General features: G+C 38.8%; 1 protein-coding gene across 1 annotated transcript in view; it reads right to left on the bottom strand.

The window, feature by feature from the left end:
* Nucleotides 1–10,469: 10,469 nt before the first annotated feature.
* RBMS3 (RNA binding motif single stranded interacting protein 3) overlaps nucleotides 10,470–17,823 on the bottom strand; it is a 723,800-nt gene continuing 716,446 nt past the window's right edge. The window contains exons 17-18 of the mRNA XM_086742736.1: nucleotides 16,545–16,608; nucleotides 10,470–14,844 (exon numbers count right to left, since the gene is read on the bottom strand). Coding sequence (XP_086598862.1) covers nucleotides 16,563–16,608 — 46 coding nt within the window. The 3' untranslated portion in view covers nucleotides 10,470–14,844; nucleotides 16,545–16,562. The remainder of the gene's footprint in view (nucleotides 14,845–16,544; nucleotides 16,609–17,823) is intronic.

Here is a 17,823-nt window from a genome sequence, read left to right as displayed (position 1 = left end):
TCTTATTGACTTTACTGGGTATAGAATTGGATTTACTGTCCATTGCCCTAATCTGTTAGATTACTTTCCTCCTGCTATTTCTTTTATGTAAATAAACTATGAATACAGTGAAGTTGTGCTCATTGGCTAATGTGGTTGTTGGAAGAATGGAAGCTAACCAAAAGCAATGGCTATTTTGAGGAACAATTTTGGTACATTTTTTAACAAATCTTTGTCTATAGTTTTGACTGACTAGGAGTTGTTCAAAAACAAACTTCCATTTACTACAGAAATTAAATCCTTTTCCAATAACTATAGTTCACTCTTTCTGCCTTCCTGTAACTGAGATTCTTCCTCATTCCCATCATTACAATCCATTGGGAAAAAAACTATCTTTTTTTCTCCCAGGTTTTCTAACCAAGCTCCTTACTTTCTGTGTATGCCCAGAAGTAATTACTGAGAGTGGAGAGGGGTTCATTTATAGGACAGTTCAGCGAGTTCAGTGGTGAATGCCTGGAAGATCCTGTGACGTGTATTGTTACTATGATTAATGACTCTTGTTATTGATGCAGAACAATAAATTTATACAAGATCTGTCAAGAATAAATAAGAAAGCAGTATGTTCTGCTACGAAAAGTAACGGCAGGAAAATAGCAAAGATTTATAAAAAACCAAATCCTAACAGATAAACAAACACATGACAAAACTGTGAACTCCTTTGTAGTTCTTGGGAATGTTGTCTTTTCTCTATGATGGGAGGGGGACTGGACTCTTACTGGCTATAAGAAAACCAGAACATAAAATAGAATTGGAAATTAACAAGGTAGCTCATTTATTTCCTCAAAAAACCTTGGAAAAGTAATTGGAAGACAATTTGTTTATGAACACTGACTTGAATTGACATCTGACTGAAGAAGCTGACAGTAAATGGGAAAGTGTCCTAATTTGAGGAAGTGGGGATGGGGGTTGCTTTTTAGGCTCAGCGATCTCTTTGCTGGTTAACAAAGGAGCAATATCACCTGCAGATGTGTTGCAGTGTGCTCTGGGGTGCTGCTGCACATCCTCATTCAACAATAAACTCTGCTCAAAGGTAGTGACACAAACTCAGACTGTGGAAAGCAAGGGCTGGTAGCATCTGTTAATTTGGAAAGTATTTAGGCAATCAACAGCAAAGAATGTATACCTTGGGATATGGTATTATCTGCCTTGCAAGTTTAGATATCCATCACTACCTGGGACTAACAGTGGGAAACCCCTGTAATTTCACCTAGGGCCTCAAGGACAGTCAGGGATATATAGCCTTCAGGAATTTGGGTTTTCCACATTAAAAAATATTATTATCCTGTCGGTCAAGCTGACTCCTCTTTCAGTGATTTTTGTTTGTAAAAATATAGGAATGTCATCTGATTTTGTGCAGAATGGAATCTATCTCCAAAGTGATTATAATGTTGTGAAATACAACATGGAAAAAGCAAGACCAAAACTCTTGAGAAAACCTCTAAACCTTGTAACTGGATGCAGAAGTCAAATCTAATATAATGAGTAGAAAATAAAAAAACCAAAACCCGAACCAAGTCCCATATGGATGCTGTATTAGCCAACAGGGAGGGAAGGAATAGGATCAGAAGTGTTTCAAAGCTAAAGCAAGAGGGGATATATGGTAGCATTTACTCCTCAGTACCTCAAAATCACAAGCACACCACATACTCTCACATGCATCACACTTCACCTTCTGAAATCACCTCTCTTTCCCATGTCCTCACACTGTACTAAAAGGCGTAAACCAGGCTCCTCCACGTGTGATTCTTCTGGGCTGCTCTTTTTCTGCTTTTTCCCTCTGTGATTGAATTCCATAAGATTTCCCATTACGTTTAGCGTTCAGCACAGGGACTCCTTCAGCTGGCACCTCTCACACGTTGCTTCTGGCTTCATTCTTAACACACCTCATAGGTATTTCCATTGCTTTTTCTGAGCCTTGATTACCGAAAATGTGCCTGGGCAGTGTCAACTGACACTAAAATGATTTCCTCTTTAGTGTCAATTAAAAAAATGAGTTCCGTTTCTTGCTCCAAACATCACTTTCATGTCAGTTATTTCATGAGCCCAGGAGACTTTTACTAGAGCAGCCAGCTGCCATGGGTGGAATCATGCCTCGCTGGACTGAGCTCTGCTAGTACACACTCAGCTGTTACTGGTGTTCTGCATTTTGAGTGCTCAATACCTGTAGAAACACCAAGTATTTTGAATACGTCTGCATTTGGTGAGAAGCAGAGAGAGAGCTGCAGGGGCTACTGCACAGACAAAAGGAGCAATGGAGTCTATCAATCACAAGGAAAGGAGGATCGGAGGCTTCTTAAGTAAAGCTATGGAAGAGGATTGAGGAGTTTTTTTGTTGCTCATTATGGTGAAAAGATTCCCCTACTTAGGTCTTTCTCTGGCCTCTACTCTGAGATAATTTTTCCTGTCTAGAGACTTGAATTTGCATACTTTTTGTTCTCCATCAACCCCATCTCTCTGCTGTGTCTGTTGCACCAAAAGGCACTTGCAGCCATTAAAAAAGAAGGCAACAAAATCCCAAGTTCGCATTGGCATGCAGTGAGGCAGGTCAAATGTACAGGCACGTTTTACACATGTGCCTTACCACCAAGCAGCTTTTATTACTGAAAGTGTTGTGGGAAGAGAGAAACAGGTTGTCGGCAGTGCAGTTTGCTTTTTTGTTCAAGCTCTGAGGATGGGTTATACTTTAAAGATTGAAGACAATGCTACATAGAGTCCCTATTGCATAAAATTATCATGGCTCTGTTTATATACATGTATATACACTCATATCCACCGCATAGTATTTTTCTTAAACAGCATTTCCTAAACAGGCAAAAGCAAGTAGAACTTTGCAGAGGACCAAAAGCAGCCATCTTTTTTGCCCTTGGTCAGTATCTTAGCCTGCAAACAAACTTCTCACACAACAGTGAATCTTAAAGAGTGTATGATTCTTTTTTCTTTTTCTTTTTTTTTTGATTTAGGAAGTAACCCATTTCAGGGTGCAGTTCTACCTTACCCTCTACAGTAATTAAATTTACTGTTTTGTTTTGCCTTTTTTTTTAAGTTTTATTATTTTAAACTAAGTTATCTCTATGTCATATTTCTTGGAAAAGAAAATCATTAACTTAAAATATGAATGATACCGGGCAAGTGAAGAGAAACAAGTCTGAAATTCTCAGGGCTACAGCAGTCTCTCTCATTGCATTTCTGCTAATGTCTATAGTCAAGTGTGGCTGTCCTGATAAAAAGTCCGAAATATCTGGCTGAGTGTGCTTGCAGGGGCGAGGACAGGCAACGAGTAGCTGAGGGAGGAAAGGGACTGGGGCTTTATTTTGTAAATAATTTATTTTGGATCATTGTAGATATCACTACTGGGAAAAGTAATCCTGCAATAAATTTTTTCATCCTATGTTTCTAAGCGCTTGTTACTGATAAAATGAATGCTTTTCTGTGCCACATTGAGAAGGAGACAATTTTCTGGGCCAGGTGTTGACATCCTGCCATCTGACATTCAAGTTTCCTTGTTCCCTCACAGGCTGCGTGCACCTCAGCCATTCATCCTGCTTCAGTCCTTTCCCTTTTATCTGTGTGTAGAATTAATCAAAATGATTTACTAACTCGTTCACCAGGGCAGCGCATGCTCGGTCTACCTCAACCTTCCTAGACTGTAGCTGCCTTCAAGGAGACCCAAAATGGTGCAGCGCCTCACTAGCCTGCAAAGTCTCTTCCAAGTTAGGGAAGGCCATTTCCCGCCTCTTTGGGAAGTTTGTCTATTTTCACCCTTTTTTCTCCAATTAGCTACAGTCTTTAATACTCCTACTCAGCAGACGAATGGTTTCTCTCAGGTAAACAGTCTACATTACCACAGTGAGCTTTGATGCTCAAATCCCTATTTTCTTATGAGAATTCTTTCCAAGCCTAATAAAATAATAATATGCTTTGGGAAGAAATAACTAAAGAAGTCTCAGCAGAGAATCCAGCATGGTTGCAGCTTGGCGCTCACACCTTGGGTAACTTTTTGAAGGTTTCTCCTCGGTGCTGTGTAAGCAAGTAATGGAAATAACCTCAGAAAGCTCACGCTCGGAATGCCAGACAGGATGCAACATGTGGATGGGACAGATAAATGAGCTGGAAGTGGTCTGGGAGGAGAAGGAAGTTATAATAAAACAAACTAGAATTTAGCTGAAGAGCAGAGATTTTTGCTTTTGCAATTCCCTGATCCTGGGTCACCACAGCTGGAGGAAGTTTCTGACACCTTTTTTTTTTTGGTGGAGGGGGGACAAGGAGGGCTTGTTCTCTCCTACTTTTGGTCAAGAGGAGCTGGCTACAAGAGCTGAAACATATTACAGTAATAAACATATTTCACACAGCCAGGGCTGGCAAATGGAAGGACGATTGCTGCAGCCCAGGGAAGTCCTTGATGTGGAAGGAAACTTTCTCTGTCCAGGGGCCTCTCGTGCCTCTGTGTGAGGGCAGACGCCTCATTAGGAGCACGGGCAGCGCTGCCAGTGTGCAGTGAGCACCAAAAGGGTCATGTTCAAAGGGAAAGCAAGGAGAAAATGTGATTTGCAGAAAACACGTCCAATGCAACCGCTGCCTCCAATGCAAAAGTAAGACAAGAGAAGGGATGTTTTTATGGCTAGCTCACTGAATGAGTCCTTAAAGAAAAAAAGTTCCCATTGAGGTTATGTTTAGGTGAGGCCCTCTTCTACAAAGATGATTCAGCTGTCTTGTGTAGTAGAAACAACCCTGCCGTGAACAACCTATCTCAGTCATTGCTATAGACAACATTCATCACTAATCAAAGCAAGCTCAAAGCTTTAGCACCACTTAAAGGTCAGTCAGGCCTCCAACATAAATATTTTTTGACTGAAGAAGTACCTCATCCAAGCCATATGGGTCTGCACAGGGGTGAGTCATACACCTCAAGATGATTTTAGTGGTAGCACTTTCACCAACTGGGTAACTACTTTTCTAAACAGCAGTAGATGTTCCTTCTGAGCATGTTTTCTTCAGAAAAAAAAAAAAGAATTGGATATTCTCCAAAATTGTCATCTGCAAACAGCTGTTTACATCCCAAAACCCTCACAGTACAGTCAATATGTGAAAAAGGAAATGGATTTTGGAAAGCAGTCTTCGAACTCCGTGCTATTGCTGTGAAAAGTAACCAGTAATGCTGAAGCCCACTGTACTCAGCTGTTCCTGAGGGTCTAGCAGAAATATGAATTACTTAATGGATTAAGTGCATCATTTTTCATTCACCTCATAAGCCTAGCAGAACATGTCCTTTTCTCCATGTTTCCACAGTACCCAGTAGAGGCTGGGGCCACTGTGTGTTACTCTAACATTTGTTTGCTCACTTGGAAGTGTGCATGGGACATAATACCAAAGAGACACACCTGCAAAACAGGGAAGAGAAACTACAAAAATGAAACAGGTAACTTTTTTTTTTTAAAGTAGTAACTTTTTGGGTCTCTGGAAGACTCACCTCTACAACACGAAAGCCAGACTGTCCAGCTGTGTGTTAAGACAACTGTTCGCTGATGGAAGTTGCAGCACAAATGAAGAAAGGAAGCATTGGGTCAGATCTCCATTTCTCCTGACGGCTTACACAGTTCTGCTCACCGTGGAGTGGACGTTAGGGCTCAGGTGAGCGTTTGAGTGGCTACGAGCAGGAAAACCCGTGTATGTTTAGCTACGCCAATGGTATCAATGGACGAGATCTGTCTACTCCTCTGCTTCTGCCTCCTCCTCTGTACTAAAAAGGGATTCAATGGTGGCCAAGCACCTCCTTCACATGTCACAAGACTAACTAGAAAATAATCACATGATGTGTGGAAAGCTCAGGGGAGCCTGAGTTCCATTGCACAGTATTTTGTATGAGATGGGCACTGCGTAGAAGTTGCTCTACCTGAGGAAGAAAGCATCCTAGTGGGCTGCCATGTGGTGTAGCACAACTGTTAATAAGAAGGAAATTATTTCTGAGTGAAAAATGTGGGATTGGATCCCACAGGAATGATGTTCAAGGAGCTTACACAATTTCCAGTTGGCTGTGTATCAACAGCTGAATTCCACACAAGATAGAGAATATACTGTCTGGTTACAAATGGTGAAATAAGTCAAATAATATGTGTAAATCATGCTTTCTATGTTTTTCTCAGACACTTCTATTTTTCAGCAGTATTTCAATGCAGCAGAGCCTAGGGCCTCAGCTAGCCACACTATAAACCCAAGTTCATTCAACTTAAAAAAAACAGCTACATCATTTTAACTAGATCCACTTTCAATTCCTCCATTTAAAGTGGTATCCATATCCAGTAGATTACTTAGTTATCATTTATGTCCCTCCAAATGTGTTCAGTGATGTACCAGTGCAAAGCAAGCCGATAAAAGCAAGCATGCCTTTGGCAGAGGCTTATATCCCTAAACTTCTAAAGGAAGGAAGTGGTTTGGTCGCAGCATCTTTCCCCTAAAGTGGATTTCTTCAGAAATATTGTAACACTGGTAAACAAACCTTCCTGACCATGTCTGTGTTTCTCTGAAGTGACAGGTTCCAGGAGGGCTTAAGTGGAGAGCTGCATGTCTCCTGCCTGCTTTCCACCAACGTGATGGTCTTGCATGTAGCAGTGGGCTGTCGTGGCCTGCCTGGCTGGATGGGCCGGGCAGCACGCTTCCCGCCCGGCAGGCTTGCCATTCGCCTGGCAAAACCATCATCCCTGTTGAGTAAAGCCTCAGGACCGCTTCTGCCAACCGTTAGTGATCACTGCGGCTTGTGCTCTGCTAAGTCAAATGGAGACTTTTGTATAGGATACAGTCTTCCCCAGAAGACCAGACTGACAAACGTGGGGCAAGGAGCCAAGGCACAGAGAAGGGCTAGAGCAAGTTTACGAACAGGCAGGCAGACACTTAGGTTTGTATCTTGGTTTGTTCGCCACTTTCAGCAACTTTTGCCACAGTCTCATCTGCTCCTGAATGTTTGTGTGTTTGCTGATCATTATTGGCACATTGAGACCTTGCTCTTCATTTGAAATCTCTGGTCACCCAAAATAATACCAATAAAATGCATTTAAACATGGTAAGTGTGGAATTTTCCTCAGTTTATTCTACAACAACTGTTGTTTTGGTTTTTTTCTCCCCCTCTGCCTGAAATCTTGGGGAGTGACAATCAGAGCACATGGCTTTCTCCACATGGAAGTCATGGACTCCCATTCCAGATGGAGACTACTGATAAACACAACCATCTCCTTCTGGAAAAAACATACATTACACACTACAAAGGCCCATTTATCCCTGTTATTTTAATTCTATCGTACAGATAGGCGACCTAGTGTTAAATACAATGACATCATTTACCAATTAACTTTTTTTTTCACACGGATGGTGCGACCAGGAGGATGAGAGTCTCCTCTAAGCCTTCTTACCTGCAGTTCTGTGGAAGATGATGCAAAACCCCCTTAATCTGTTTGAGTATGCACATAGCCAGCCAACTGACAGCCAACAAAACCAAACCCACTGACACCACAGTTGTTAGTGATACCCTCGTTAGTAGAAATCAAAGTGGAATGATCTTGGAAATGGAGCAATCCTGGAAGTGACAAATCTGAATCTGAATGCTAGAGCATCTAGCATGAGCTAGAGCTTGACACGTGTGTTGGTGGGATGAAGTGTCCCACTTTCTGCTGCTCTCCCCAAGCCCCTCAGCTACCACTCAGAGTGCCAGGCAGCCTGTAGCTTCAGCCTCCTGCCTTCCTCCTTCTCTCACCATCATCAAGAGCAGCAGCAATGGGCATTTCAGCATAGATGCAGTTGAAAAAACCCTCTCACCCGCTTCCTCTTCCCATTCCTCCATCTTCTAAAGATTTCTTTGGGCTTTTCTGATTAGGCTTAAGAGAGAGAGAAGCTCACCCATGGGTATTGCATTTGGGTACAAAGAATGAAAAGGAAAGTGTGCAAGCAAACCCACAAAACACGTTTAGTGCTCAAGGAGATAGCCACATTCCTGGTAGGAGGAACTAGTGCAAAGGAGCACTCAGTGATATCCAGCCTCTAAATAAAGCTCCTTGGCTGGGGAGGAGAGTTACTGGACACTTCCAGCCCAGTGGAAGTTTCTTTCATCACAGAAACCGCCCTCGTGGGAAGAAATGCACATGGCCACACAAGAGTCGCTGACTGGAGCAGCCACGGGGAAGTGCACCAAATAGCTTTCTTGTTCCCCATGAGATGTGGCAGAGGAGACAATTTACTTTTCGGTTCCCTTTCAAGATGAAGTATGGCTTGCAGTACCACTGCTTAGGTTGTAGTTATTCTGTAAATAAAGATTTTCTGCCTTCCATATGGCAACTTTTGCCCTGAAGTCACTCTTTAAAATAAGCCTCAGAAACAGAGGCAATGTTCTTCTAGCAAGTAAGCACAGCTGAGAGCGCAGGCAGTGGATACCTATTAGTATTAAACACTCAGTCTTGGTGCGAGAAAAACTTTCTCCTGCATTTCACCTCCTAACACGTGTGGTTGTGCTGCTGACAGGGCACCAGAGCCATCTTGTCTCTCCAATTCTTTCCTTCCATTTGGTGAAGACGCGGAGGAGGCAGATTTTGCTGCAAAGTCTTTCCGCTCCCTCTGTGCTCAGCACAAGAGCCACGGTCTTGGGAAGCCTCTGCAGAAAGGTGCTACAAGAACACAGAGTCACCCAGCTTTTTTCTTTATTTTTTTATTGAAAGCTTCATCAAAGAAAACAGAAGTTTAAACCTAACATCCACTGATCTACAGAAAGCCCCAGGAGTGGGAAAATGGCAGCTATTAGGATTGTGGTACAAATGGAAAACATAAAAAAAAAATCATAGCAGTACAGATCTTTCAAAGACATTCTGAGACATCAGCACATAGATGCCCATATAAATAAGATTCATAATTTAATGTGTCACAGAGGTTCTGTATTCTACATTTTGGCTACAGTGAGGTCTGTAAGGGCTTTAAAGAACCTCTGTCCCATTTGTGTGATGCACGTTTTCTTGATAGGAAATTTGTCTGCTTTCACAGCTGCTTTGATTTTTCTTACAGATAGAATCTGTTCATTCTCCTTTAAAAAGGAAAACAATTAAAAATTCCTATATGAATTCTGTATGCTTCCTGGTTTTACATAAAATTGTTTTGCCTCCAAAAGATAGTAGAATTCTCTTCCACTCTGGAATACAGCATATTTAATAATACTTTAGTTACATAAACATCACTTTCTCTTCTCTAGGCTGTCTTTTTGGGCTTTTAAAAATATAACTGACTGTAAATTTCACCAAATCCATAAAATTATTATCAAAGAGAAAGACACTTAAAGGCAGAAAATTAATGTTGGGCAGTTAGTCTCTTAAGGACAACAGATCCAGATCTTGGAAGGTGCTTACACCTTGCAGACTTTGGCCCTACAAGGAAAAATGGATTTGTGAACCTGTCAAAGGCTGACATTTTTCACTTCATTACACATTTTCATTAAGGTGAAAGAACTCAGCTGTCACCGTTAGGGAATTAACAGCTGAACTGAACAACTGAAATAAACACAAGAATTTTTCGCATCATGGAAAGCTACGCCAACACTGGGATTTTTTTTTTTTCTTTTACAGCTTTTCTCTCATAATTTTCCATTTAATTTTAACAAAGGACATGTAAATCAAGGAGAGAAGAAACGGTCTCTTCTGCCTGCTTTGAGGCACAAAGGTGAGTAAACCTCTGGGGTACATACAGTGCTCTAGCCTATTTGGGTGACAGGAGCAATATAGAAAAAGTCAGTGCTCTTTTTGAGAGGAAAATAACTCTCCTTACACTGCATCTTTGCTGCTTGCCAAGATTCTAGAAATCTGCTCCACTGAGGGAGAGGAGGAGTGTGCTGCTCACTCAGCCCTCCTGCTGAGAAGGTGTGCGTGCATGATTGTGTGTATGCGTATTAGAAATCAAAGGAATCATCATCACTATAATCAATTGTCATTAAACAGAAAGACTAATACACCAAATGTCAGCATTTTTGTTGTTTTCTGTTTTGCATTTCCATCACACCGTGACTGTTTTCTTAGTTCACGTGGGCCACTGAGAAAGACCAGGAAAATCCCTTGCCCTAGGGCACTTATTTTATATCTGGATCAATTTCATGTTAAATAAAGTTTTGAAAGGAAATGTTGACCATGCGTGTATCAAACATTACTATCTTCAACTACCACATTTGGTCTCATCACTGAAAATGGATTGATTCATTACTTTAAGCACATTATCACTCTTTAGCATGACTCTGGCTACAGGTGGAGTTCAGCGAGTCTGCCTAAACCTGTTTTGCTCATGTCAACCTCAGCATTAAAATGAAGTAGCATGAGGAGCATCATCCAGCTTAAAATCATGAAGCATGGCAATTTGTTAAACACTTAGTCTCATCCTTCAGTACCATAAACAACATAATATAGATCCAAATACTATGACATATTAAAAATAAACTTTATTACAATGCAGGCTTCCTCAAATTTGCTGAATTTTGGTACACATACATACATAAATAATACCCTTCATTTGATTTTTACTTGAGTAAAAATCCATTCAAATGCTTCAGCCCATTGCCCGTTGAAAGTTTAAGCCCTCACTTCTCTAATCGCCAGCCTTTATCTTCCACAGTTGGGCATGCATCCATAGCAGAAGATGATACAATGTGATGCAATTGCTTTCAAATACGCCTTGTTCTGCGTGACAGTGGATTTCTTGACCAACACAACCAAGGCAATCTCTTGGTAAACAGAACTATACAAGTAAGCACAAGCTAAGGACATTTCAAGAGTCTGTTTCACTGGAAGGCAATAAGAGGACATTCACAATTTGAGGCCTAACTGTCACAGGTGAAAAGTGCTTACAAAACCAGCAGTAGAGCCAGATAGGAAGAAGAGTCCCTCAGAAATCTCGCTGGGAACAGTGAGACTTTTCAGAGCCCTCATCTACACTCGGGTCAGCACCTGCAAATATAATACTCTCTTCAGTTCCACTGTATCAATTTTTTTTTCTCAATGTTAAGCGATGAGCCCAGGTATTCAGAATTTTCTAGCCATAATTCATATTTTTCTGACACCCCTTCTGTATTTATCTTTCAAGGTAAAAATAAAAATACCAAACCTGAACATCCAGATTTGACTATTTACAAGAATTCAGGTGTGATGGAAAGTACATACGCAGTTCAGCTTATGGATCTGGTGTTACTTCTAGACCTCTGGGCCAGGCACCATTGCCTTAGACTTCTAGAGTTGTTTCTGCAACCTTTCAGGAACCCTCCACATTTTTAAAGCTAAATTTGTTAAGACAGACATAGATATTGACTTTACAAATTCAGGTCTTCAAAAAGGAAAAAAAAAAAGGCAAACAGAAACTCAAACAGACAACAATAATAAACCTTAAAAAAAATCTTATTAACCAGAATATAAAAAAAACTAGTTTGAGATTTCAGAGGCCACCAAGTATTCCTGTCCTATGACAACACCCATGCAGCATGTTGCTCTTCCACTGTTCTCTTTTATCTCATCTTTTACAAATAAGTTATCACTTTCTGAGCATTGTGTATGTTCCAAATAAGCTTTTTTTTTTCATACCTTATGATCTATGACTGTTTATACTCAAGGCCCACATTGTTTATAATTCACAGACTTTCAAGTACCAGTTAATTGTTTTTTTAGGGGACCAGTAAGATGACAAACTGTATTTAGCAGATTCATTTTCTTTCCTCCTCTTCTTCCTCTATTTCTTTGCTTTGTTTCTTTTGATTTAAAATACTACTGAACATTATAGCACAGAAAAAAAAAAAGGGAACAAGTCTAACACAGAATGCACTTGAAACACTTCAGAGTTACAGGCATCGTGATATCATGTTGCCTGTCTGGCTTAATAAAAAACATTGAGATTGTTTAACTTTGCTGAAAAAAATAAGAAAAATGTTTCTGAATGTATAAATAAAGCAGCAGAGTTCTGAATAGAAACAAGAAGGTACCTCAGCATATTCATCAGCCACATGGTAGCTACCTTGTAGCCTCATTGTTGATAGTAAATGAGACTTTTTGTGTGTCACGTTAGAACTAGCACAGAAACAAATGTGTTTATCTCATATTTAACTGACCTGTGCTTGGGGTTATCTCTATTTGTACAAAGAATTCAGAGACAGACAGAAAGAGAGTACATGTAGAAAGGAAGAAAATAAGGCTAGATTGATTTTTTTCCCTCATATGCCCTCCAAAGAAAGAGGGAACCTTTAACCAAGGGCAAAATTCAAGTGCCACTCTCAAAAAGCAACAAGTAATGAGACAGCATGTGAAACATAAAGAGGGGTGGGTTTGTTTGTTTTTTTCCTGAATTGAAAGCATGTTGTAGATGATGGTGTTCATTTACTTTGGCATCATCTGGTTTTCAGAAGTGCAGACTATCAACAACTGCTCTGGAGAAAGCACAAGTTACACCACTTCTGAAAATCAGGCCCTCTTCCTACTGTGAAGAACCACGTGAAATCCCATTTCTCTCTTTTCTATGTTGCGTATCTAGCAGCCATTTACTTGGGAAACCCCCTACTCCCTACACTACGTTAAAAAATATGATATTGTTTTATCACTTTAAAAAAATAATTTGTGTTCTTCTCCCCCTAGAAGTCAGGTTAGGGAAACACAGATCTCTTTTTAGAATTGGGCAGCTGAATCAGATTGATGCAATATATATGTTTTAATTTTATTATTTTTAATGGATACCCTGTCTCTAATGCACCACAATAAATGTGATGAAGCTTCCTCTCTCTTCTGGATGGAGGAAAGTTTAAAAATGTTTGGTTTAATTTTTACATATAGATATATATGTATGTATGTATGTATTTAAACACTGCTTCTCTTCTGCCTCCTTAAGGAAAAAAATCATCTTTTGACTTGCTTCTCACCTTTTTTGTTTGTTTGCTTGGAAAAAAGTAAGGGCCATAATCAAGATTTCTCAATGGAAAATAAGTGTCATTCCTAAAACGGGTTTCAGTGGATTCAATTTAGTGCCTTTTTTTGCCTATTCATACTAATTAGTGATTGTCAGCCAACATATTAAGACAATAGAAATCACAGCAGACAAGAATACTTTTTAACTTCCTGCCTGCATGACAATACTAAGTCATTTTCAACATTTCTGCTTGTATGGGAGAGCTAAAATGAGAACAAAGATCAAATTTGCTTTCTCTTGTATCTATCTGGCAATACAACCGCATCACTGAAAAACGCAGAATCAAGGTGGCTATGCATGCTGGACGATGACAAAGACTGAGGTGAAGAAATGAATCTGTGGTATGTTGGAATTCAGAAGGAAGACTGTTGTTTCAGTAGAAATACCAAAGATCAGGCAATTTAACAGAAAAAGTCATCAAAATTAAAGCCCACCTGGACAGATTAGTTGGTAACCCACTCCCCCTTGCTTTGGGATGTTCTCTAAATCACACCATCAACAAGCTTCTAATACCAACTATTCTGAAATTTCCACTATAAACATATGCAGTATGTAAAACACCAGTGGAAGATAGTTTAAACAAACAAGAAAGTAAGAACTGGTCCGGCCATGTAGGTCAAATAAAGATAAAAAAAGAAAAAAACCTCTATCTTCTGGACTGCGTTAGGGTGTCACTTCATCTTTGGTATAAAATAGGCCATCCATAGGCTGCATTTGTTCACAACTAGGAAAGACTACAGAAATTGTCAACAATTTCTTCTATCTATTGCTTTTTTTGCACTTTTTTTTTGACCATAAGCTCCTATCTACTTAAGTTTTTTTTAATGCTCTTAAGCTAGGTTTTTGCAATGTGACAAGCAAAGCAGACTAAAAACTTCTTAAAGCTCATAAAAAAGACTGCAGATAAAAAGCACTAATGCTTTTGCTAGCGATCACGCTTTGTAAATAAAAAAATCTGCGTTCTGCAAGAAAAAAAACCCTGCATTCTATATAATGCAGTAAGTTTTTTTCTCAATTCAATAACTTTACTGTAAAATGCTTTAGCCTTCTAGAATTTTTTCTGTCAACACTTAAGACAAAGTTCATAAAAGTCCCAGCATTCTTCCAATCCTTTCAGTTGCCACAGTTCCTTTATCATCAACTTTTCTTCAAAAGAAGAAAATCATTTTCTTTTAAACTGTACAGTTTATTTTTTGTTCACCCCAAAAACTCAGTCTATTAAACTTCTGCACCAGCACCGGTGTGAGCAGTTTCAATTCATTCTCGGGTTTTCTAACAAGACGTTGACAGCTTGCCTTGAGAGCCTTTGACGTCCTTAAAATTAAGGCAATTAAGATTCAAGATAAACCTTACCTAAACATTTCTTTTAAAAAAAAACAAAAAAAAAAAAAACCAAAAACCAAAAAACCACTCTAGATTTAAAACAAGAAGAAAAATAAAATGAGAGAAAAAGAGTAGCTTAATTTTTGAGGAAGACAATTGGTTTTCATCTCAACTTGCTCCCTCTTGACATCATCAGTTTTTCTGTTAAAAAAAAAATAATCTAGCTACACCTCCAGGTAAATTCTGAATTCAAATGTTCATCCAGATGAAATGTCAACCCAGCATTTTTCCTCTGGGTTTTTTCTTTAGTTAAAAAAAAAAAAAATCATAGCAAAAATAAAATTGTCAGACTACATGACGGAACCATTTGCACAGCACATAAAAACACTGTTTTGTTTTCGTTGGGAAAGGTAGAAAAAAAAAAGCATTCATTTGACGCCTGTGCAAACTGGAAGCCAACTTCTTGTTCAGTGAAGTTTCTCCATTCAAGGCAAAGATTTCAGACCGACATTCTTCAGTCCTGTTTATTGTCTGTAAAAACAATTGAATTAAAGTGGTCATTAAGTCAAAACAACTTTGAAATAGGCTCCTCTCCTTTTTTTCCACCCAATTCCCTTTAAAAGGTATCCAAGCTAAACTAACTTTGCAGCTGTTTAAATATGATACCACCACTAAGCTGAAAATAGCCAGGCAGAAATGGGGAACTCCTGCTTAACTCCTGATGTTAACGCATCCTCAGCAGATGAATTTACTCTTGCTAATGCTATGCTTAATGGGCAGTCTAACTACACTGAAATGAGATTAATACGTGGCTTAAGACTGTGTAAATATTTCAAGAGTAATACAATAAGCGAATATTTTCATAATAATAAGTGGCACTATTTATTTTGGATACTAATAATAAAATGAAGGATAAAATTACAATAAAAAGATACATCCAATTTGCTAAAAAGAACACATTTTCTGATGGCAAGAACAGTTAGACTATGGAGCACTCCGCTTAATGAGCCGGTTATGGCTAACTTAGGGGAAATAGTCAAGATTAATTAGAAAAATATAATTTTTGATCATATAGTGACAAAACTTTCTAAATTTAGCACAGAGAATAAACTAAGCTATCAACCTTTTTCTTACGGAAGATAATTCTCATTTTGTGGTTCTGAAGTTTTATGTCATTTAAAGATAAGTCACAACAAACTTATCTTAGCAAGACTATGAGATTTTGGGGAAATGTAGAACCTATGTATAAATGCTGTTTCATGTCTAAGGCTATCAGTAAGGGTTAGTTATTACTTTTCCCACAGTTCTCAAAACTTGCATGGAGAAAATTGTTTACCAACCAAAGTTCAACATAAGAAAATCCATCACTTTTGCTTTTGCAAGCATTAATGCTTAGTTTTAAATGAATTTTAGTATTAGGAGTTAAATTGTGAAGAATGTTGATGACATAACATTTGCCACAGAACTATCTCTCTGGGATGGTAAACATAAAACGAACCTAAATTTTAAATAATAATTTAAATATTTATTTTTAAATATGAAATTTACCAAAGGACTTTTTCATTTCGTAAAGCCTGAAAAGTAATATTTTGAATGTAACAACAGATTTATGGGGCAGGCAAAAATTAATTATTTTCCTAAGGTTTTCTATGCATAACTTCCAGTAGGAGTACTGAAGTTGGATGCTCACCTCCTGAGGTTTTACTGCCCCTCTGGGTCAAGTGGCCACCACATGCGCGAAAGACCAATTCCACCAAAGGGTCAGAGCACACACTCTCTAATCCAACCTAGCATCAAGTTTGCTCACAAAAGGCTCCAGAAAAATGTAATTCTTTCCACATTTAAAATCAGAGTACGTTGTCCAGCAGAGTTTTGCTTACAAGTAAGAGAGTACACTTTTCAGGGGGAAGGATCTCCATTTATCTTCACTTCACAGATTTCACACTTTTATGTGCAAAATTAAAGATTTACGAGGGAAAAAAGGGAGTATGAGCCTAAAATAATTAAGATTAGTTCCTCATAAAGTAGAGTCCTCTGCTTAGAAATCAAGGGCTGTTTCTCCTGTATTGCTACACAATAGGTAGCCAGGTTTTTGACATGAAGTTATAATTTCTGAATATCTATGGGTGAGATCCTCAAACACAGCAGCCAGCATATTAAATAAAAGAACGTGTATGCTGATTAAAAAAGTGGAACTTAAATCTTAAGTTTTGTGTTTCATTTTTACTTACAAAGAGAGTACAGAGTCCTTATACCACCCAGTTCACTCTGAGTACATTGCCTCTCCTTCGTTGCCTGCAATTTCATGATTGTTGCAAAGAAAATAAATATAATGAAATACACTGTTATAACTTTTCTCTTGACTGATCAGCTCCTATGAAATAATTTTATAGTATCTGCCTTTTTCTTTGCCTATATCTGACAAAATCAATGTCTGGACATGTTAATTACTTCACCTCATATCGCTTTGAAAACAGTGGTTGTATACTGGGCATGATGCTTGCTTTTAATAAATGTGCTCTTCAAAGAGCAGATTAATAAAATTATATTATAATTACAAAACAACTTTACTTGATTTTATGTGAAAGGTTACTGAAATAATCTGGCAGAAGTTATTTTTTTAAGAGACAGAGATCATGTATATTTTGGTTTGTTTCTACAGCTTCCCACATTTTGCATTTCTGCCCACAACTGGCAGATATAAATAGAGGGCACATTTCAGAAAAAAAATATTTAAATAATAATAATAAAAAAATCTGTGCTGGATCTGCCTGTGTGATTAAAAAAGAAAGAAACTCCTCTCAATATAAATGCCAGTGCCATTAGAAGCGTATCCATCGTTGCAACAAGGCAGTACCTGACAAGGAAAGAAGACAGATCTCATTCTCAGAGAGGGTGGGAATTCACCACATTGGCAAGAAACACAGCACTCATTTCAATAAAGAATTGCAATGTAGTTTCCTCCTGTGTGGGAAAAATGCCAGAACCTGCTGCTCACAGCTACCTTTGAGGGCTTCTGAATCTAAGTCCTTCTGCTCTGAGACTTAAGCAAAAGGGACCTGGAACATGGGAATGACCAGATCCAAACTCCTACAGAACCAAGTCATCAAAACAAGTAAAGAGGATGGTATGGTCACACATAATTCTCTCTTTGCCCATTATATTCTATAAGTATTTTGCCACCGCTTATTTACAGGTACTAGAGAGACTGATGGCTAGCAGATATACACATGCAGAGACTCTGTTTCCAACTGCGTGCGTCAACAAAAAGTTTGTGATCCACTCATTTTGTAATAGTAATATGTCCATATAGACAAATATGGGTGTGATATAAGGAATAGTGAGGTCTTATGTTTTATGGTGGTCAAAAAGGGACATTGTGTGATCTGAAACCATTCGTTACTCATTTGTTAGACAAATAAATGCATCTTCCACTTCTAGATGTCAAAAGTGAAGTACAGCAATTCACAGATTGGTGTAATTCTAATATTTCCTATACCAGCTCCTATC

This window comes from Chlamydotis macqueenii, chromosome 2 (assembly GCF_036417535.1).
Source record: "Chlamydotis macqueenii isolate bChlMac1 chromosome 2, bChlMac1.mat, whole genome shotgun sequence".
Lineage (NCBI taxonomy): Eukaryota > Metazoa > Chordata > Aves > Otidiformes > Otididae > Chlamydotis > Chlamydotis macqueenii.
This window is presented reverse-complemented; position numbering and strand designations above follow the sequence as displayed.